We start from the raw sequence: 23,603 nt of genomic DNA, 5'->3' as shown, positions 1-23,603 counted from the left end.
AAGGAGTATGCCCCTTTGCCCTTTGCATGTTTCTTCCATCTGGCACAGAGACTGGTGCCTGGTAGAAGTGTAATTAGCAAACAATGTGTGATCATTCTCACAATCAGAATTAATATTAGAGGCTGGCACTGAGTAGGTGACTAAGAAATGCCACTGATTGTTTTCTTTTTCATGCAAATCACATTGTAGTCAGATATTTTATTTTGTTTCTGCATACTGATATCACAGGAGAAAATGGAGTGAATTTGGAACGATCTTAATTTGGACTGTCCAAGTTAGGGAAAAAAATGTGGCTGTGATAAGAAACTGGCTTGAATAACTGGAAGAAAAATGCACTTTTTAGATACTTAAGGAACAAAATCCCCGTGGTGGTTAAAAACAAAGCTTAATAAGTACACAGAATTGTGTTTGCTAGCTTTGTTTGCCTGCATCACTCACACTGCCACTGGGCATCTTTTATAAAGCTGGTGAAAGCAGTTCCCTGCTGTGTTCACCCATAGCCCGTCCTCCCCCCTCCCTCATTTTCACAATTCAGGAATTACTTTAACGGTGCCTTTTTTTTTTTTTTAATCAGCTAACCCAAATATCCTCTTGTTAAATATTTCTGGGCCCTGTACTTGAAGAAAGAAGTGATTTTTTTTTTTTTTCAAATCTGTGAACAGGACACTTTTTTAAAATGTCAAAATAAACCATCTGCTTGTACAACTGTTTCTAATTACTTCCCTCCTAGACTCTCCACTGGAGGAGTTTGGCACTTGCACCCCGCCCAGAGCGGTTCCACTGCCCAAGTCCTCGCAGGCAACTGAGCCTCCAGGAGGAGCCCAGAACCTGCGAGTTCGGGTGTCCCAAGTCCTTCTGCCTGGACATCTGCTGGTGACACTTCCCACTCCTGTTGCCTCCTGCGAAAACCCCACCTTGCGGCAGGCCAAGCAGCTGGTCTGCCCTCCTGCCTGCACAGCCCCGCAGCTCAGCATGCATCCCCCAGGCTTCAGGAACTTCTTGTTGCTGGTGTCCTCCCTTCTAGTCCTTGGGCTGTCAGCTGCTCCTCAAAGCTTCTCACCGTCTCTGAGGTAAGTCTGGTTTATTATGCTCTGAGACAGACCTGCTGTGCTGTACGTGGCAGAACTCAAGCTTGTGGATGACTGACTGTCCTAAGTCAAGAGCAGTTACCAAGTTGGACCCGGGATAAACTGTTTTCAACCTGTTCTGCATTTTCTCCCCCTTCTATCTAGCCTTGGTGTTGCTTCATATCTGTTCTTTCACTTTTTCTTTGGAAAAATACTCATTGAATAAAATATCATTTCCCCCTCTGCAAAAATGTGTAAGGGGGGAGATTTTCTACCTCAAGTCAAAGATGTGCTTATGCACACCCGTGTCACCCCCTAGCCTGTAAAGCTGCTTCATTTCCAATTTCTATTATAGCACTTTCTAACATGCTGGATGACCCTGCCACATCTTGTATTGCATTTTGAAAGAGACAACGAATTCCATTTCAACTTTTGAAAAGTAGAATTCTTAAGGCCCGTTTCAAACACAATTTAAAAGCATCTCTCCCTATCTTATACATGATACATAAAACTTTTTCTATACATTCATCCTTCGTTTCTTCTTTTTCACGAAATGATCTCCATCAAGCTATCAGATAATAACGGGGCATTTTTAAAAAGAAGGAACAAAAAGCCAGCCAAGTATCATACTTCAGACTAGTTTGCATTTAATCAAAATGTGCATTTAAGATTAAGTGGCATTCCATCAAGGAGCAAGGGGCCATCGCCTCTGTCTACTTGGAAGGTCTGTTTCGAGTCATGGTTAAAACCCAGCTCTTCAGAGGCGTGCTTGGCCCACAAAACAATGAGGCTGGAGGTCTCTTTTCCAGCGTGGAGGGTGAGAGTGGGCTGGGAGAAGAAGGGGCGGGGCCTGTGTCTGACCGTGGCCTGCCTGTGGCCTTTCTTATCTCATGCAGAAGCTTGTCCGGCGCCCCCTGCAGGCTGTCCAGGGCCGAGTCCGAGCGCAGATGTCGTGCACCTGGGCAGCCCCCAGGGGGCGCCCTGTGTCATGACCGTGGCCGGTGCGAGTGCGGGGTCTGCATCTGTCAAGTGACCGAACCTGGCACCTATTTCGGGCCGCTGTGTGAGTGCCACGAGTGGGTGTGCGAGACCTACGACGGGAAAACTTGCGCAGGTAAGGCACAGGCGCTGTCTCCCTTGTGGGGTCACCCGCCTCCAGGTCACAGGTACTGGGTTAAGTTGCTGCAATCAGAGAAGGCCATGCTTCTATGCAATTTTGGCATTATTACAATATTTCTCCTCCTGTTTGGCCCTCACTTAAGTGGAAATTATAAATATATATGTATGTTTGTGTATATAGATATTTCATTGACCTCATAATAAATTTCACTTCCTCTCCTGTGGCTCTTTATCGTGAACTAGATTCTTCAGAGTCTCACAAATGGAGTTACCTTGAGGGTCTCCCTGACCCCTATCATGCCCATCATCAAATCTGAAGATTGTGATCCTCATTTTATAGGTAATATGGAGGGGTGCTATTTTCTGCAAAATCAAGGAGGCAATATTTTTGAGCTTGAAATTACCTTTTTACTCTTACGGTGTTTTTCACAGAGAGGTACCTATCTAAAATCATGGTAGGGAAAGGAATAAAAAAGCACATATTTACTTGGATGCATTTTGTTTTAACTGCTTGAAATTCTGAGCTGCAGTAAAATGTACTATCTTGTAAGGGTGGAGTGAAAGTATATTTGCTTCCCTTGCACACTTGAAAGCATAATTCAACTTCTAATATTGGAAAAAGTCAGAACCTTTAACTTCTTTAACAATTTCAAGTAACTGTGTCTTTGGCTAGGAGCCTCAGTTAATTTACACTGACCAGTGCAGGAACTCCACCAGCAAAAGCCAGTGTGGTATGTGCCAAGCAGGAAAACAAAGCAAGTTATTTTACCCTTGAGGCTGCTAAGACTAAGTTGTCCAACAATAACATCAAGAGATCAAAACCAAACTTACAATAACAATGTTTTTCCTTAGTACCTGGGCCCAAGAGTCCACTAGGGCAGCTCTAATATTTAGGTTGTGTGATATGGAAAAAATAGTCCTAGAGGTAACTCAGAGGGGCACAGGTGCTTCTAGGTGGTTTGTCTCTGAAGCCTGTGAGGACTCTGACTCAACCCTTGTTATTTTAACTACATTAGTTTCAAACTTGAATTATTGGGGTAGCTGCTTGGAATGAAAGCAATCTTTTATCTGCTATTTCATTCCAAATTCAGCTATCACCCAGTCTCTTTGGCTTTACTGTCTCTGGCAAGATCTCCACAATGGTATGAGTTTTGAGAAATATTTTCAGGGCTTTTAGTGTTCTTATTTGATTAGAAAATAAAGTGGTGAGATATAGCCTTTAGCTAGTAAAACTAGCAGCGATGACTGAGTGCCATCCCATAAGCTTTCCTGCTAAGGGCCTTGGCTGGTCCCTTGCTGTGAATCTGGCTTTGTGATGCTGTGGGCTTTGGAGTCCTTTCTCCTTCTGAATTCCTTCCTTCTTGATACTAAATGCAGGACCAAGTCACATTTTTTTTTTTTTTGCCTTTCTATATCTGTTTGTTCACAGCTGAGTGGAATATTTGTGCTCATCTGACACTTTTACTTGGAGCATGTACATTGACCTGTGGCCACTGAGATTTCCCTTTCGGGTCTTCTTTGGTATCTGCCCCTGACACTACTGTGAGCATGTTTGCCAGGCTCAGGAGGAGTCCTCACAGGGAGCACAGAGTGGCCTTGCCAGCTCACCCTCCTGTTCTGTGCTTCAGATTTAGCTTTTCCATCCTATTTTCAATTTCACAACTACTAGGAAAATATAGCAAGATGATTTTTATTTGTTCTTTTTTGTTTGTTTTGTGAATCATCTGACATTTGCCTTGATAAACCCCAGTAAATCTTTTGTGGAAACACAGTAATTGCCAGAGACTGCCTTTCCATTTTGAAGAAAACAAATCCTGCCCTCCTATACCACAAACTAGTTAGGGTATAGAATCTGTCAGAAAATTTCAGACTTCAAATCCTAGTCCATCTGGCTATTTGAACTGGCACAGTTACTTAAACTTCTAAGCATTTCTTCATCTGAAAAAATAGAAATATTTAAACAATTATTATTTATTTTATTTTATATATAATTTTTTCCTGCATGTATCATGTGTACTACATGTGTGCCTGGTTCCTGTACAGCTCAGAGGCAGGAGTCCAATCCCTTGGAACCACAGTTATAGATGGTTGTGAGCTACCATATGTGATCCTGGGGACCAATCCAGGTCATCTGCAAGAGTAATAACTGCTTTCAACTGTAGAGCCATCTCTCCAGCGCCCCCAAATGGACATCTTAACAGTAACAGCCTTATAGAATTGTTGTGAGGTTTAATATGTGTAAAATATGTCATGTGATATCTGACATGAAGTGAGTACTCAATGCGTACTAATGTATTGATGTGTCTAACATTATTATGTATGGATGTATGTATGTATGGGTGCACAGGTAGAAAGATAAGTAAGTAGCCTGGCCTTATGTTGTGACTGTGAGATCAATTTAATTTTCTTCATGTATTTGGGGCCTGTTACTGATTTGAGGCTCAAAATGTCAAGCAAGGACAGCAATTTTGGCCTAGCCTCAAAACATCTGCATTATGCACACTGTGCCCTTTTAAAGTGTAGTCATTTAGGATTTTTACCCTGTGAATCATAAGAACTGTACTTATTTTAATTTGAGCTGGTTGAAAATGTCCACACTATCACAAGTATGTTTCTTCCAGTGGTACTTGAATCTATCTCTCACTTCTGCAGCATACAGATCTGGCCAGTGACTGTTTCTTGGGGGTGTGATGTGATGGTTTATTGTGGGATAAACTAATTTTGGTAAATTGTATCTGTGAGAACAGCAGCATGTTTCTTTGCATGAAAACAAACTTTAGATTGATATTTTTAAAGTATCCCTGGATAAAATCCATAAACAGCAATGCTGCACTTAAAAGAAAACATTGGTTTCCTAAAAAGATTTTAGAGTTGATTTTGAAATGTGTCACTTAAAATTAATCAGTGTTAGCCAGGTGGTTGTGGCACATGCCTTTAATCCTAGCAGTCAGGAAACAGAGACAGGTAGATCTCTGTGAGTTGGAGGCCAGCCTAATCTACAGACTGAGATCCAGGATAACCAGAGCTACACAGAGAAACCTTGTCTTGAAAAAGCCACACACACACACACACACACACACAAAAATTCAGTGTTGCTCTCATGGGCACAGAACCCCCGCCCCACATAAATATAATAAAAATAAAATGGGGCTAGAGAGGTGGTTCATGAGTAAGAGCACTTGTTGCTCTTATAGAGGACCCAAATTCAATCCCCAGAACCCATGGCAAATGACTCACATCATCTTGTAACTCAAGCTCCAGTTTTTTTTTTTTTAAGTAGTATTCATAATCGGGAACAACTACTGATTTCAATTTAGGTAACACTAAGTACTGTGTGTTTGGTAGTCTCGCTACTGTTGAAGTGCTTGGGAAGCTAGGGCTGTGTGGTGGCCAACTATGGGATATGAGGTTACCAGAACTACCAAGTACCTATAATGCAGTATGGGGTATAATTCCAGTGGGGATTCCATTGAGCCAGGTATTAAACATTATGGTTAAAATTTTGTTAGAAAGACTTGGAATTACGAAAACTCAGGCCTCCCCAAATCTCAAATGGTGCCTGAGTTCTTTTAATTCCAAGTCTTTATTTTTTTAACTAGCAATTCCCTATCCTTAAAGTTTTACTCAATTGTTTCTTCTTTCTAACAAATTTTTTCCTCTCTTAGTCCTTTTCTATTCTCCATTTCCTTTCTTCAAGCCTTATTTTGTCTTTGTCTAGCCCCATTTGTGTAGATGAATTTCTAAATGGTCTTATTAAATAAAAACCACCTAGCCAAATATGGGGTAAAAGCCTTAAATCAGGGAAATAGGGAAAGCCACCAGCCAACCTCACCTCACCAACTCTGCAGCTTCCAAATGAGAGCTACTTCCTGTCTACCCACGACGTTATTGCCTTGCTGTTCTGCCCTCTCATTGGCTATCTTAGCCCAGCTACCTCACTTCCTCTTCCTACACAGCTCTGTCACTTTCTGTCTGTCTGTACAGATCACCAGGTCTCTATGGTTGGTACTGGGATTAAAGGCGTGTGTCACCAAGATTGGCTCTGTTCCCTAGTGTGGCCTTGAACACACAGAGATCCTGTCTGCTAAGGGATTAAGGGCATGTGCTGCCTGACTTCCTTTTTACTAAAAATGGCTGGCCTTTCCCCCCTGATCTCCAGGCAAGCTTTAATTATTAACGCACAAATAAAATATCACCACACATTTGTGCTTAACTTCCTCTTACCCTCTGTGAATTCAAGTCAAAGGCATGGAGGACCTAAGATCACTGCCAGTCTTTAATCTTCCTCTCCACTGAAGTACCATACTAGCCAGTCTCTGTACATTGCTACCTTTTATGCCTTTCCTTCATGGTCTTGGAATTGCTTGTAATTTTGGATTAGGAGTTACCAGTACTAGCTTGCTCATTTTACATGAGCATCTGGGAGAATTCTGCTCTCTTAGACTTATCTGTTTTAGGCAAATGCACTTCATATGACCCCAGTGATATAAAAAAGTTAAAGGTTTTTCTCTTATACAAAGTACCAGTCACTCAGATCATTTTTCTCAGTTTTACCAGCTGAGGTGGATAGCACTCTGAAGTTCTACCACGGAGACCCCAACACATTGGCTGTGCTTATTACTTGCTGTTGAAAACTTAGAAGATCATATTTATAATCTTAGGGTACCTAAATCAAATAATATAAATTATGACAAGGTCTGCTTTTTTTTTTTACATAATTTCCCCCAAAACAAGAAAAGAAAAATACGCTTATGTGACACCTCTTGAGCCACAATGTTCACGTTCTTGAGATGAGTAACCAATACCAATACCACAGGAGCAGAGCTCCCTGTGTCCCTCATTTGTATGCCTTCTTTTCCTAGAAAATTCTTTCTGAGGATTTATAATGGAAAACAGGACATATTTCTACATCCCATGTCATCTCCTTGTATCTGTTTTCTCTTGTGGTCCTAACAAATTTCACAAGTCTCATGGCTTTAACAACATAAGTGGATTTTCTCATAGTTCTGCAGGTTAGAGGGCTGGCCAGGACTTGCCAGGGATGAGTTATGGACAGACTCTCCCTTTATGGAAGCTCTGTAGATAATCTGCTTCCTGGTTATTTGGTGTTGAGAGAATTTAGTTCCCTTTGCTTTTGTGACTAAGTTGCCTGCTTTTCTGCAACTAGTCCACTTTGTGTCTGAGAGTCTGTTCTCTAGTCTTTATGCTTACTCCTGGCAATGTCTGAGAATCATCACAAGGACACCTAGTCCTTCTCATGCTGCCATTTCTGAGTGTCTTCTGTTGTCACTCTTCTTTCCTCTTTATGCTGAGCCAGTTCTCTGCTTTTAAGGACCATTAGGCCAGACCCACTTTAATAACCCAAGGTGAACTTTTCATCTCCAGATACATTCCCTTAACCAAACCACAGGAGTTCCTGTTGTCATGTATGGTAATCTAAAGTCCCAGTAACAAGGAAGTGGATACTTCGGAGGACTTTCTGGTCTATAGTAGGTGATTACCCTACTGTAAATTGCTGTGCATGTGAATGGCAATGGAGAGGTTCCATGTCTATCAACACCTACTGCTATTCAGTTCAGTCCTGAATAGCACTGCTGAGCCTCTATTTCTTTCCCAGAGCTAGCAACATGATTCAGTTTCTCTAACCTCTATAGAATAGCACAAAGCTTCTAGTACAGATCTGAAGAAAACTAGAAGTTTGTGTTTTTAATGCAGTTGCTGTTTTCAATATTTAGTGTCCTCACTTGGCCATTGTAACTCAGTCATAAATTTTGTTTCCTTACCTGTGCAAAGGAGTCAATGATGGTACAAAGTGAGTATAACAGCAGGAAACATGTGCTGATGGATATTCCTCTACTACTCTGGCTGAAGATATGTAGGGAGAGGTGTGAGTGGATCAACAGGGGACGATGTGGAGGGAGCTGTTTTGTACTGTGCATCTCTTATATTGCCTGGAGAATACACTTTGAATCAAGAAATGCACAAGGTGGCCACATGTGGCAATGTGATACCTATAAGACACAGGATCTAGTATCTCAGAGGCTCTATTGATCAGCCCCTCTGTACCTGGGTGGTATGACTCAGGACTGCTTTTGTTTATATAACGAAGGAAATTCTTTCTTTTCTTTTCTTTTTATTTCTTTTTTTTGAGAGGCAGTTCTTTTTTATTTATTTATTTTTCATTTTACATACCAACCACAGTTCCTCTTCCCATTCCTCCTCCTGCCCTCCCCTCCCCATCAACTCCTCCAAAAGGATATGGCTTCCCATGGGGAGTCAACAAAGCCTGGTATATTCAGTTGAGGCAGGACCAAGCCCCTTCCCATTGCATCAAGGCTTATCAAGGCATCCCACCACATCTGTCCTATACTTTCTCCTATTCTGACAAACTTGTACTTTTTTAATACAAGTATCATTTAATAAGGGTATAAATAAGATTAACTTTTATTCCTTGGGCTAGAGATATAGCTAAGTGATTAAGAACACTTTTTTTTGTAGAGGATCCATTTCAATTACTAGTACCCACATGGTGGCTCACAACCACCTGAAACTCCAGTTCTAGGGGGTTCTAGTTTCCATGGACACCAGGAACACATATGGTACAAAGACCTATGTGCAAGCAAAACACTCACACACATAATGTAAAAATAAATAAATCTTAACCATTTAGGTGTATCTCTAGCCCTAGGAATAAAGTTTTATCTTATTTATACCCTTGTTAAATGATGGTTGTATTAAAAAAGTTTAAGTTTGTCAGAACAGAAGAATGTATAGGACAGATGCAATGATGACCTTAATCTCAGGAGACCTGGAAGACCCATTTCCATGTTAGTTCACCTGATTTATAGCCATTATCAGCTTGGACAAGCCCTGGAAGAATCAGTTTGATTATTTCTGAAACAGACACAATTTTCACTCTGGGGAAGATAAATGAAAAATTAGTTAAATCTTAAAAATCCTCAATTTATCTGATTACCAAAGTTTTATTAAAACAATGCATATTTGTTATGAAAGGATCAGTGTAGACAGTGTGTGTAAGTGTTGTGTTCTCACCACAGAAATGATAACCATGTAAGGTATAATATGCTAACTATTACCTATAATATAGTGTATACACATATATATGTATATCATATGTATAACAAAATATAATATATAATGTTATATACAGTGAAACATGCCATGTATCTGTAAATTTAAACAGATAAAGAAACAATCAATAGAGGCTATTATATTTCATGTAGAGAACAGGTTCCAACTGAGGTTCAAACCTTTTGAAGTTCAGCATCATTCTGTAATGTCTCTAGGAAAAACTTAATGCTGAAATTTATTAAATCAACTCAATCCTAAGTGTTCTTCCCATGGCACAAAGACAACTTTGATGATTTTGTTTGTTTGTTTGCTTGTTGTTGATGTTAGGTTTTTTTTTAAATTTCTGAGCTTGAGATGAATTTTGTTTGGATTATTCTTTTTTTTTTTTTGGTTTTTTTTTTTTTGTTTTTGTTTTTCGAGACACGGTTTCTCTGTGTAGCTTTGCGCCTCTCCTGGAACTCACTTGGTAGCCCAGGCTGGCCTCGAACTCACAGAGATCCGCCTGGCTCTGCCTCCCGAGTGCTGGGATTAAAGGCGTGCGTCACCACCGCCCGGCTTGGATTTTTCTTTGTAGTCACTCAGGCTAGTGACTTGCTTGCACTAGGAAACATACGCCAGGAATCTCATAAAAGCATTGGTCTTCTCTACCCACATCCCACCTAGGACCTCTGTCCACTGAATGTAATGACAAACTCTCCATGCTATTTATGTTACTATTTACATTCCTTTCCCTTTGTCATTGCAAACACATACACAAGTCTCTTTCCCTCCTTACTTCTTAATTTCTTAATAATCTTCTTATGACCCTCACTTTATATTAGTAAAAGAATTTCACTGAATAGTAGCTTGGCTTATTTATCAGACTATTAGAGGGTTTACATCATGGTGATATTATTTTGTCTTCTTATGTGTTTTGTTTTTATATATAACTCTGCATTCTGGGCTCCAGTAAAAATTATCCACACCCCCAAGTTGAAGCTTCTCTATACAGAGGTACACACAGCTTTCTGGAACACTGGCTTTTGCACATCCATGCCTGACATTTCCACTAGCATGAGTTGTTTTTGCAGATATGCACAAGGGAATTCCAAGCTACAAGGAAGTGATAGCAAAGCTGCCTTCCTAATTTTCTGATCTTGGCAAAAAGGATCTTCAGATCAGTGGAACTAGCAGAGCAATAGCCTTTGTCCTTTTGGGAAATTCAGTTCCCGAGGTTAGTGTGAGATTCAAGTGCTCGGATCACACCTGAGAAAATAAAGTTTTGTGCTTTTGAGACTGGGTGTGCCAAAGGGGTTTTCTGTGGTGATTTTAGGCCTCTGCACAGGTGGATTCTCAAGCTATTTTCCATTAACTCTTAAATTGATAAAGATAGAGAGCTGGAAGAAGGTTACAAATCTCATTTTCTCTGGAAAAAGAGTACTTTGTCTTTTCAAGAATCACATTTCCTGGCAAATAAGAAACTGTATCTTGTAATAGAACTCACTCTTCCATCTATTCCAAATCATCTTACTTAGGGTTGGATAGAAGAATGACGGCTTTATAAAAGGAAGAGAAGAATAAGGACTTTATAAGAGTAGTGGTCTGACCTTGCTCTACCCCAGTCTTTGCTTGTGCTGTAAAATAAGATAGTAAGTGTCTATGAACAGTTTCTAGTCCAAATGCCAAATTATTCTAAGTAGATAGTTACCCACCTGAATTTCCTGATCCATTATTTTATCAGGAAATTTCTTAGGGAAAGATAGGCTAAAAAATATTAAGAAATTGATGAGTCTGGGTATTACTTCACATTTCTCTTATGTCGAAGTGGTAATGAAACATTTGTTACTAAGTTCATGAGGAAGAGTGAGAAGCCAAAATCAGAAAATTGAAACACAGTAAGTGTATTTCCTAATTGATCATTAATGTGCCCTCAAAGCTACCATTATCTGCTGTGCAGAACAGTTACACAGAACCAGTTATTTTTCCAAGGAAAATGACTTGGACATTGAAGTCTTTTACTCCACAAAATACAAAGCACAAGTTATAGACTTTTATTTTCTTAGTCAACACCAGTAGTTACATAAGCTCTAACAGCTGTTTTGACCTGAAAAAAATTCATTTGTTTCAAGAAAGAAAATATTTGATATAGTGGAAAAAGTTCTCTCAATTGCCTGCTTGGATGGATTGGAGCCTTAGATTTAATGCTTAGTTACTAACACAAAAGAACAGTGAGAATAATCAACTTACATTTCCATATGCTTTGTTGGAAATATTTTCATATATATGAATTCAATTTTCATAACTTTTAAGAATTAATGGATATAATTCTCTGTCAGTCACACCGAGAAATCCTGAGTAGAAATTTGCCCTTCTTAAAGTCAATATGAGGATTATCTTGAAGCATAATATTAAAGTGAAATTACATTTTTTTGGAAAATATTTTCATAGATTTTTGAAGAACTGAAATAGATAATTTTCAAGGGGCCTCGTTTTTCATTTTAAGATAAAATGTTTCCTTGTTTCTTAGAAAATCAAATGTTGATTCTCATTTCTGCCCATAGTTAGTCAATGTACATGAAAGCTTAAATATTGGAGAAGGAATACCTTCTGGAAATAATGTTCAAAGAAGTCGCAATAACAGATATTACTGGTACACAATTATGTGGCATATCAAGACAGAATGCTTTCTTCTTAGTCATAATTTAAGTCCCTCAAGGGAATGCATTCTGCATTAACTGTTATCCAAATAAGAAAACTCTCTTGAGTCAGCAATGGGAAAAACCTTGCAATCTGCAGTTCTTCTTGTCTATAAAAGTAAAATGAAAAATTATAATAAAATAAAATGTAGACAGGGTGTTCTCATGAACATTTTTCCTTATTTTGTCAGTGCTGGGTTTTTGGATGTCACAATAGAAAACCTGTCTTTTTTTGCTTTTACAATATTAAAACAATCATAAAGGGAACTCTAAAAATCTAATTACACCATTTTAAATATATGTATGTTCCTTTTGAGATGAAAGCAATGTGAACCCAGAGAAATGCAGAGTGAGGGACATCCACAGAAAACTGAACACTGACTCATCATGGGGGTTTGATTTATCCCTTAGATGGATGTAAAGGACTTTGGGTCTTGATATGAAGGCTATGAGGACATTCACTTATCAGCCTGCCATGGATTCCTGAAATTATATTCCTGCGTTTCAGATTGTTCTGCTGATAGGTGACATAATATTTTAAGACATGAGTGGCAGAATACTGACCTAGCATAGCACAAACTTCACTGAGTTGAGTAAGATCTCCCTCCTTTGGGAAGCTGAAGGGCTGGTTTGGGTGGGACAGAAATGTCAAAGCAGACTGCACTGGATAAGGCCCAGGAACATGAAATAAACACTCTTTCTCTTTCCACCACATTTGTTCCTTACTGTGGGTCTTTTAGAAGTCACTTAACTTCTTTGAGCCTCATTTGAGTTCAAATAATGAAGAATTTATTAAATGTTTATCATGGGTTATCTAGAGAAGGACAGGAGTAGCTTAGGTTTGGACTGAGCATTGTTGGAGACGGAGCTATTTGAGGATGGCTGATTCCAGTGACCCTGGTTTTCATAGAGGAGTGTGAAGTGCTTACTCTTCTGCAGCTGAGTGTTGAAGAGGGAGATCCTGTGACCTTCAGCTTATATTGAAAGCTCTATTTTCCTTGAAGGTTTTAAGAACTTTTCTTCCATAAATAATTACTACTTTCTGTGTCTTTCAATTTTCTCCCTGTGAATCTAGCCAACCAAGGATCCAAAAAGTATTCAGGAAAAAGGCATGCCTGTACTGAATTTTGTTATTGTTCTCTGAGCAATCCAATCCAATCACTATTTATGTATCATTTGCATTTATTTTATTGTATAATGATATATGCAATATAGAGAGAATTTAAAGTTTATGAAAGGATATGTATATGTTATATGCAGATGCTGTGCACATCATGTGTAGATTTGAGCATTCAGTTATTTGTGTCCACAGAAGCTCTTGGAAAAACTTCTGACAGATGCCAAGGAAGACTATATTTAATTACTTGCCAGTGCCTACATTTTATTGTAACAGAAGCAACACTGTTTTATAAGATTGGGTCCTTAATTTCCCAACAACTCACAGATGGCCCATTGGCAACACAACAAAATTTACCTTGTAACCATGTGGTTATCAAAAACTAAATAGCCTGCGTTCCTCATTGCATGGAAGGGACAACTAAGGGGAAGAACATGGGAACCCTGAACTTGAAGAGCAAGAGACAAAGGGTATTGTATGCCAACATTTGTTAAAAGACAGCCTCATATGGAGTGTGGTGGTTTGAATAAGAATGGACTTGTATGTTTGAATATTTGGTCCCAAGTTGGTGGAATTATTTGGGAAGGATTAGGAGATGTGGCACAGGTATCTGGATCTACCTGATGATATTAAATCTTTTCTCTGTAATTTGAATGACAAAATATTGGTGAAATTATTAAGGCCACTCCATGTAGTTAAAAGGAGATTTATTTAATGGCGTAACTTACAAATTAAGGAATAGGTAGGTCGCAGAGTCTGGGGAAGGTGTATCACAGTCCAGCGGTGTTCTCTGGAGCTCTGCTAGGTCCACCTCTCCAGTCCAGGGTCCCGCAACAGAGAGAGCGCCCGCCGATCCAGATCTCGGGTCTCAATGGGGGTTGGAACTTCCAGATCAAAGCTGGAATGGCTACCCACTACAACAAAATGTAGTATTAAGCTACAATTATTAAATACTGTTTTCATGTGTGAAAGTTTAAGAGGCAGAATAGTGAAGAAATGGAAAGAGAACTGTCTGGGCTGAAAAGTTGGTTCTGTTTATTTTGAACTATGTGATTTGAGGAAGGAAACTGACTTTCTTGTGCATCTATCTCCTCCTCATATTGTTGTTGTGAGTATAAGGACATAGGAAAAAATCCCTGGCGTGAAATGAGGGCTCAACAGAAGCTACTTTTGCTGTCAGTTTTATAAACTCATTCTCATATCCAATTATGTTGTATACTCATTGACCACAGTAATATTTTCTATAGCATTGTGCTTGAGGACTATAACTTTATTGCTGAAAGAATGCTGCGTTACAAACCACTCCCAATTCAGTGGTTTCTAATAAACATTTATTTCTCAGTGTTGAAAATGCAGTGTAACTATAATAAAGCCAGAGTCCAGGCTTCAGGCTGGTTCGGGTTTGTACTATGTGATTTCCATGTTCTGCACAGCTTGCTTTTGTCATGCCAGTTGACTGGAAGTCCAAAGCCAGAAGAAATATGTGTGGTGTCTCAGACCTTTGAATCCGAACTCCTAACCTTCACTGTACAACGTCATATCTGTGGGCAAAGGTAAATCCAGACACCTGTACTCTGCCTAGGAACATGGCTCAAGTAAGTATTACATCATTCACACTTAGATAAAGTGATACTGGCAATTGATGGCTATTTAAACAGGGAGAAATAGACTTATCCAGCAACAGGTTTATCCAATCCTAAGTGGTCAGCAACATTAAATGGACTCTGTAGTGTGTGTGTGTGTGTGTGTGTGTGTGTGTGTGTGTGTGTGTGTGAAACAATATTAATTATAGATGAGGTCATGTGTTTGACATGGAGATGGGGGTAGGCAAGACAGAAGTTGGAGGAGAAAAAAGGTTTTGTAATTCAACAGAACTATGCTTAGATATACCCAGTCTCTCATTTATGTACCTTCTAAATAATCCTTCTGCAAATGTGCTGAAGATCCCACAAAGTATAGCAGCGAGCCGGGCGGTGGTGGCGCACGCCTTTAATCCCAGCACTCGGGAGGCAGAGCCAGGCGGATCTCTGTGAGTTCGAGGCCAGCCTGGTCTCCAAAGCGAGTTCCAGGAAAGGCGCAAAGCTACACAGAGAAACCCTGTCTCGAAAAAAACCAAAAAAAAAAAAAAAAAAAAAAAAAAGTATAGCAGCGATCATACTAATTACTGGCACATGTCAGACACAGGTTCAATATTTGCCTGTTTCTAGATGCCATTTAGTAAATCATGTATTCCTTCTTAATAAAGTGTTGAATTTTCACATGTTTTCTACCTTAAATGAATATTTTATGGGGAAAAATGTGTTTAGTTCCTTGAATAAGTTATTTTTAAGCTTTCTTCTGAAGGCTTCAAAAACACTGGAATCAGTTATTCTATGAAGTAATATGTAGATTTCTGTTTTTCAGATTTTTGAACAACAGTTTTCATATTCCTTAAGAAAAAATGTCATCAAACCATTGGTTGGCAGGTTAATCCTTGTAAAAACTAGTTGGTATCATAGCTTTCACTCACATAATGTAAACTCTGTTTTTGCAAAGAACAAGAAGATCCTTTGGTGATTAGTTTTTACATACATTTTGATTGATTTTGAGCTTTTAAATACATTTTGATTGGAAGTCCATATGAGTATTAATACACACACACACACACACACACACACACACACACACACACACACACACATTCATATTTGTCTTTGCTTATCAACTTAAGGCTCAAGCAGTACCAGGATCCAAGCTCTACTAAATATTGGGGTAGCTTCATTTCTGGCTCTCACCTGTTGACTAATACAGCTTTAGATATTAATACCTTGTTCAGTTGATGGCAAAATGATGTTCATTAGAATCATTTGATTGCCCCTGAGTAGTGTTATTCAAAGACCATCTCTGTTCTGAGCCAGTCACAATATTGAATAAATAAAATGTTCTAATTGGCTTGCTCTAGTCATATCACCAACATATAGATCCCAAGACTGAAGTGTTTTAATATAGGCACATTGTCAAGATAAGGACAAGACCTAGGAGCAAAGTGGGTTATGTTCAGGTAGTGGGTCACAAATATAACACAAGTGTCTCTTATTCCAAGAGAGAAGCTCAAGGCTGGATTCTTTATTTGAAAATGTTGAAGAGACAAAAATTTGAAGATGATATAGGAGCCAATTACTTGCTAAAAGACTAAGAAAATGCTCACTTTCACATAAAGCATATACCTTACCTTATAGGCCCCTACCACCCAGAAAAAAATCTTAGTTTCATAGTTTCAACTATTTCAATACTGTGACAATACAGACTAGCAAGGAGGAGAGGCTTGATGGTCAAAATGAGAAATTAATTTATGTATTTTTTCTATTATTATTTTCCTTCTTTAAAGATGACATTTTCACTTTCTTTTTTATAGTATTTTATTTTATAATTAACTTAATTTCACATATCAGCAACGGATTCCCCCATCCTCCCTCCTCCCACCCCCCAGCTCTCCCCCCCAGTCAATCCACGCTCCACTCCCACTTCCTCCAAGGCAAGGTCTCCCCTGGGGAGTCAGCCCAGCCTGGCAGACTTAGCCAGGCAGGTCCAGTCCCCTCCTCCCTACACCAAGGCTGAGCAAAGTGTCTCAGCATAGGCCCCAGGCTCCAAAAGTCAGCCCATGCACCAAGGACAGGTCCTGGCTCCACTGCCTGGGGGCCTCCCAAACAGTTCAAGCTAATCTACTGTCTCACTTATCCAGAGGGCCTGGTCCACTTCCATGGGGGTTCCTCTTTCTTATCTGTGGTGATATTTTGTTTGTGCTCTGTGGTGATGTATTGTGTCCCCCAGTATATTGTGCACCCTAATAAAGCTTATCTGAGGACCAGAGGAAAAAGATAGCCACTATATTAAATATAGAAATAAGGCAATGTTAGCACACACCTTTAATCCTAAATTTGGGAGGCAGAGATCCATCTGGATCTCTGTGAGTTCAAGGCCACACTGGGGAACAGAGCCAGACATGGTGACACACGTTCTTAATCCCAGCACTAACCATAAAGGTCTGGATGTCTGTAGAGACAGACAGGATGTGACAGAGCTGGGCAGAAAGAGGAAGTGATGTAGCTGGGTGGGAAGAGGAAGTAAGATGGCAGGGACAGAAAGGCATATAGGCGCGGATATACCGGAAGTAGGTTATTTTGAAGGCTGAGGGCTGGTAAGGTAAGGTTGGCTATGGCTTGTCTTATTCCTCTGATCTCTTGGTTTTAACCCCAATATCTGGCTTTGGGTTTTTTATTTATAAGACTGTTTAGTAATTCATCTTACAGTGTTCTAACAAATAAAGCTTGCCTGAAGATCAGAGTGTGGAGCTAGCCACTAGAGGCTATGGTGGCACACACCTTTAATCCCAGCACTTGGGAATCTCATGCCTTTAATCCCAGCACTTGGGAGGAGGAAACAGGAAGTGATATGGCTGGGCAGAAAGAGGAAGTGATAAGGCAGGGTGGAGACAGGAGCTCAGCCCCTTTCAGTCTGAGGATTCCTAGAGGTAAGAAGTCTTTCTAGTGGCTAGCTGTTCTGCTTCTCTGATATTTCAGCTTTTACTCTGATATCTGACTCTGGGTTTTTATTATTAAGACCAATTAGAATTCACACTATACTTATTAATATTACATATTTTGAAAACCAAAGTCATTCCTCTTACATATTCCTTTAAGTAGAATAATGCTGATGTTCTTAAGATAGTAAGTGATTATTTTACCCAGATGATTTCTTGAAGAAGTGGGAAATTAGAAATGCAGGTAAATGAGAAAATGAGAAGGTCCTTGTGGTAACTGCCCACTTTATCATAATTCCATTTCCTCATCATCTCCTTTTCAAAAGAGAGCTGGGATAAATGAGAAACTTTATGTCCTCCATAGTCCAGCCTCACCTGGCAAGACTTTCTGAATGGACAGTGGATTGCAGTTCTGAGGAGCTTCCCTGTGACTGTCTTCATCAATCACTATTCTTTACTGAAATGGCACATTTCTGTTTATTGTTACCTTCTTTTTGTCCAGTTATGTGCCACTTATGGATATTTTTGCAAGTGTAAAAGCAAATAAACAAAGAAATTTGCAGGATTTCCTAAGGAATATTTTAACTAATTTGCTTCAAGTATTTTTCTGAACTTTATTTTTCTTTTTTTATGGAAAAGTAGATAAGTAAAAATACATACAAATTAAATTGTCTTTAATGTTCAAGGAAAATATGAAAGGAATCAGACAATAATCTCTTGTTTCACATACTCCATGCTGTGGACTTAGTATTTGTAGGGGTATTAACTCAAGAGTCATGTTTTCTTTAATTTCTAAAAAATTTTAGCCGTTTTGGTTTGCTAATGCTGCCAGTTGGCTCAAGTTGCATTTCTAGACATGGAAACCAAAACATCTGTCATAAATTAAAAAATAGATCAAGAAATTAATAGCAGATTAAATCACAGAAAAATAAAGTTAGTGAATTTGAAGTTAGAGCATCAGAAACAGTCTAAATTAAAAATTGTACTTTTTAAAAAGAAAGATTAAAACAATAGTTATCTGTAAAGCAATTTTAAATTACCTCACAGGCTTACAAGTGTCTGATTTAGTGGGCAGTAGATGAAGTATTTGAATAAATAATGGCTGAAAACATTTCAAACTTGATGAAAACAGCATGCTCACAAACATAAATCACAATAAATCTAAAAGCAAAGCAAATCTGAAGAAAACTCCATGGATACACACCATAACTAAATCACAAGAGATCAATAATAAGGAGTAAGTCTTAACATTATTCAGAGCAAAAGTGTGTTTCACATACAGAGGACACAGATGAGGTAACAGCAGATTTCTTTGTCAGAAGACAGTTAAAGTGCACTTCAAAGTGTCAAAAGATACAATAAAGAAACAAAGTAGCACAGACCTGGGTTTTGTACTCAGTGAAGCAGTAATGTCTTTATTTTTAAAATTAAATAGAATTTTATTATTATTATTATTATTATTATTATTATTATTATTATTATCATTAACATTATCATTAGTATATTGTATGTGTATGTGTGTGTGTTTATGATGTTTTTAAGTGTAGGTAAGAATGCATGTTCCATAACACCCATGTAGAATTCAGAGGACAACTTTCAGGAATTGGTTCTTTCCTTCCACGTGATGTTCTTGAGATCAAACTCAGGTTGTCAGAGTTGCAGAACAAACATTTGGAAGCACTAAGACATCACTGCTGGTCCTTGGTGAAGTATCTTTAAAAGATAAATATGAATTAAAATGTTTTTTAGGCTTAACAAAGGCTAAAAATTCACTAGTTGACTTAAGATGGATTGGTTTACACAGGTAACATAAAGGAGCAGGCGTAATAAATATATGGGTGGGTACGTGGGCTACAAACTGTCTTTCATGTCACATCTGTTTAAATAGGTCAGAGGGGAAGGACAGGATTTAATCGTGACTAAAAATGTAGATATATTGGAGAAAATTCAGGACAGGCAGTCACTAGGGGAATAGACCGAGAGCAGAGGTGGTAAGTTGTGCAAGCATGCAATGCAGCTATCATATTTTAAATCTAGAACTCTTAACAACACTGAAGTTTATGAAGCTATTTGAATATCATATTTAGCATTGTAAATCACAGCAATTTTAATCATTAGTGTTAATTGTTATTCTTGTGGGTGTCATTCATTTATTCAGTAAGTGCATGTGTGTTTAATAATACTTCAAGCAATATAAAGGTAGGTCTAAATTATACCCATTTTAGTTGGTTTGAGTTTATATAGAAAATACTATCTTATAACTATTATACATGAGATTTTTTAAAAATTTATTCTTAGCATCATCACTAAAATGAGAAAAATATTCTAAAAGTATGTGAAGGAATAACGAATACATTCCCCAGATTTGTGATAGTTAATTTCAGTTGTCAACTTGATTGGATCTGTGATTAGCTCAGAACCTAGACTAATACAGCTCACTATTCTGTAACAGATTCTTCTTACTATCCCTTAAACCTTGAAAGCAGTTTATTGCCTGTATGTTCTCACAGTGGTCTTGATAACCTGTATTATTCTCATTGCTACATGTTTAGGTACACATGCCTATGCTTGGTGGATTAGCTGAGTATCTGACATTTCACAAGAGAGAGCTACTATGATTTTATCTGATTGTTTTTAAGTCACATCAGGTCAGTTGCTGAAACAGACATACATACAGGAAATATATATGTATATATATATATATGTGTGTATATATATATATATATATATATATATATATATAGAGAGAGAGAGAGAGAGAGAGAGAGAGAGAGAGAGAGAGAGAGACTGCTGTTAACAACTCATCCTTGATGGTGACATAAAATAAAACCAATTTGACCAATTACCATCCCTGATATAAGAATGTATGGGTTATATTGGAGACTTACATTGATGTCACTAAGAAGGGAAAGTTATAATTAAAGACAATGGTTGTTTTGTTGATATACTGGCAGCATAAACTGAGATGCAATTGGAATTGAAATTGTATCCCCCAAATACAATTAAAAAATAAGCCTATTTGGTGTATAATAAATTGTATCAGGGAGAGAGATTCTCCAGTGATGGTCTAGAACATAGTATTCCAAGATTAAGTGATCTTAGGAATTGCCTTGGTTTTTCTGGACTGTGGAGAAGTACATCTGAAGATGCATATGTATAACTAGGGTCTCCAGTACTTCCCATGTACAGGTATATGTCAACATACTGGCCTCAAATAAGGAATTCTTACAGTTTCAGGAACTGGATATGGGGTCATCATTTGATTATACCCAGTCTCATCATGTAGGTTTTAGTACCATAGTTTCTTAAAGTCAGAAGGAAGATTAACTTCCCTAATAGGAAAATAGGTGAAGAATTTAACTTTAACTAGATTTGGTGCTAGTATGAAATTGGTACAGAGGGTCTGGCTGCACACAGTTATGCAGGGGCAAAGACTGAAGAGGCATTGGTAATAAAAATCTTAGGATTCTCAGGAGGAAGAGAGCAGTGATTCTCTCTTGTGATGGGAACAGAGACATGGTTGGGTATCCATACTGGATACATGTATATTTTCTAGAGAATGTCTGACATCTGGGAACATATACACAGTATTGAATGAAGCTGGAGTCAAATGGGAATGTTCTTTTTGTTTCAGGGACATGCCTGTTTCAGAGCATGACCCATATTTTATATTTTTTTTAACATTTGTTTATTTGGGAACAGGCATGTGTGCTACAGAGTACATGTGGAGGTCAGAGGACAACTTGCAGGAGTCTGTTCTCTTTACCATGTGGGTCCTGGGGAATGAACATCACATTTGGAGGCAAGTGTTTTTACCTTCTGAGCCACTTTTCTGGCCCAAACTGCATTCTTTATTGTAAATTTAATGGGAATATAATTTTTAGTTTGACATATACATTTAACTGGCTTCTTACAGTGGCCCAGAGGATGTGTCGCTCTCAGGGTCATTGCTTTCCTTTTATTTCAGATAAGTAACTGCTTATTTTACCCATGCTCATTGTTCTGATGGGAATAATGCTGGCACTGAAAGGGTTTGGAGGTCACAGACTTTGGAACCAGGATGGGCTTCACCAACACTTAACTTTGTCTTTTAGAGACATTCAGGGCATAAAGCTGTTCAAGCTGACCAAGCCTATGTTACTTTGCCTCAACTGAAAAGCATTTTAAGAGAAAGTTCTACCTGAATGACAATGTACCAACTAATTCTTTGTAAATGTAGTTCATTATCATAGAATTTGTAGCAAAGAAAGTTAATTTTCTGTAGTATGTGAATGTTAGGGCTGCATACTTTTTTTCCTGTTAAGACACATTCTAAAAGCCACAAGTAGTGGAACTTTAAAAATTCTCACATTTGAGGAAAAACATCTAATGTCCTGCTAGGGATGAGGTCACTGATATCAAAGAACATTGTAATACTTATGCACAGGGAAAACACAGCCTACAGTCTGTCTGATTCATGCTGAAAAAAATAGAAATGATTGAGAAGTGGACCAAAGTCTTGGTGTGATGATTGCTAGCTTTCAGAACAAGTAAAAAGCAAAATGTTTTCGTTTTAACTTTGTCTCAGAAGCTTAATTGTAGGGATGGAACCACTTAAGGAGCAGCAGCCTTAGTATTCAATTCAGCCGGCACTCTGTAACTGCTGAGTTCTGTCCTCTCAAGAATCCTGTGCAGAAGCCCTCACCCCTTCTGGATGGTGTTTGTAGATGTAGCTTTTGAAAGATGACTAGATTCAGATGAGGTAAGGTCATGATTGTGAAATGGAGAAAAGGAGGAGGAGGAAAAGAAGGAAGCAGAGGAGGAGAAGAAGGATGGGGACAGGGAGGAGGGATGCAGAAATGCCTCTTTGCCATGTGAAAACATCAAAAAAGGTAGCTATTGGCAGGATAGGAAGCAATTTTTTTTTTTTCAAGACAGGGTTTCTCTGTATAGCTCTGGATGTCCTGGAACTTCCTCTGCACACCAGGCTGGCCACTGAACTCATCAAGATCACTTGCCTCTGCCTTCAGAGTGCTAGGATTAAAGGTGTGCACCACCACTACCTAGCTAGGAAGCAATTCTTTACCCAGAACCCAATCCACTGATTTCCCAGTCTTCAAAACCTGAAGAAAGAAGTATCCTTTGTTTTAGCCATCAGAGCTATGGCATTCTTCCCCTAGCAGTCTATGGTGCGTGTTTTATTATTGTGTGCCATTCAGTACATCTTTCTTGGATGATATCAAATATTTCATTTTTTTATTAGGCTGATTTATTAGAACAAAAATTGTGAGTTACCTGTAATCCAAATGGACATTGTTTTTCACAGAAAAGAATTTGAATATGGATTGTTCCTTCTTTTGGAATTTTAGGTGCCTCAGATAAAAACATGACTGTGTTTATGACATGCTCAATAGTTACCCACTTAGGAGCTGATGTTGCTATTTTTGAGAGGGAAATGGAGTAAGAGAATATACTTTTAGAATCTAGGAAGCCATTTGGCTCCATGGAGCTGACACATTATTGCAGCTTTTAGGGCCTCTTTATAATTTCAGTGGATGCGAATTTCCTGCTCAGGTTTCTTATGGTAGCTAGTATTGAATTTGAAATGAGACAGACGGGGCAGCATCCTGTGGGGTCCCAGAGAGGACGATTAGTCTCCCTTCTGTGGGTCTCTGTCCTGCCTATCTTAGTCCTTTCTATCCTTGGTCTTTCTTCTTCCCCAAATCTCCAGTGTTTGAAATGGTATAATGCCATTTTATTTCTTCTGATTCTCCTAAGAATTCAATTAGATGACTCATTGGGATGTAATTCATCACCCTTGACTGTTATTGGGTTAACTAGTGGCTATGAGAGGAATTTAGAAGGTCCTTACCCTTTCCACAATGCCTGGCACTTCAATATATTCAGTTTCTTCCTTTGTAGTCCTATTTTGAATTTTAGAAGCCGAGTATCAGCTCTTTCTTTACCTTTGCCTTGTATCTGTAATAATTATAGCCTTCTATGCTGTCTTCTTCCAAGTTCAAGAGAAGATGCCT

General features: G+C 38.6%; 1 protein-coding gene across 1 annotated transcript in view; it reads left to right on the top strand.

Annotated features, from left to right (window-relative positions):
• Nucleotides 1–789: 789 nt before the first annotated feature.
• Itgbl1 (integrin subunit beta like 1) overlaps nucleotides 790–23,603 on the top strand; it is a 242,771-nt gene continuing 219,957 nt past the window's right edge. Inside the window, exons 1-2 of the mRNA XM_052732361.1 lie at nucleotides 790–1,070; nucleotides 1,964–2,181. Coding sequence (XP_052588321.1) covers nucleotides 973–1,070; nucleotides 1,964–2,181 — 316 coding nt within the window. The 5' untranslated portion in view covers nucleotides 790–972. The remainder of the gene's footprint in view (nucleotides 1,071–1,963; nucleotides 2,182–23,603) is intronic.

This window comes from Peromyscus californicus, unplaced genomic scaffold (genome assembly GCF_007827085.1).
Source record: "Peromyscus californicus insignis strain IS unplaced genomic scaffold, ASM782708v3 Scaffold_12__1_contigs__length_115047231, whole genome shotgun sequence".
Classification (NCBI taxonomy): Eukaryota; Metazoa; Chordata; class Mammalia; order Rodentia; family Cricetidae; genus Peromyscus; species Peromyscus californicus.
Note: the sequence above shows the minus strand (reverse complement) of the source record. Positions and strands in the feature narration are given on the sequence as shown.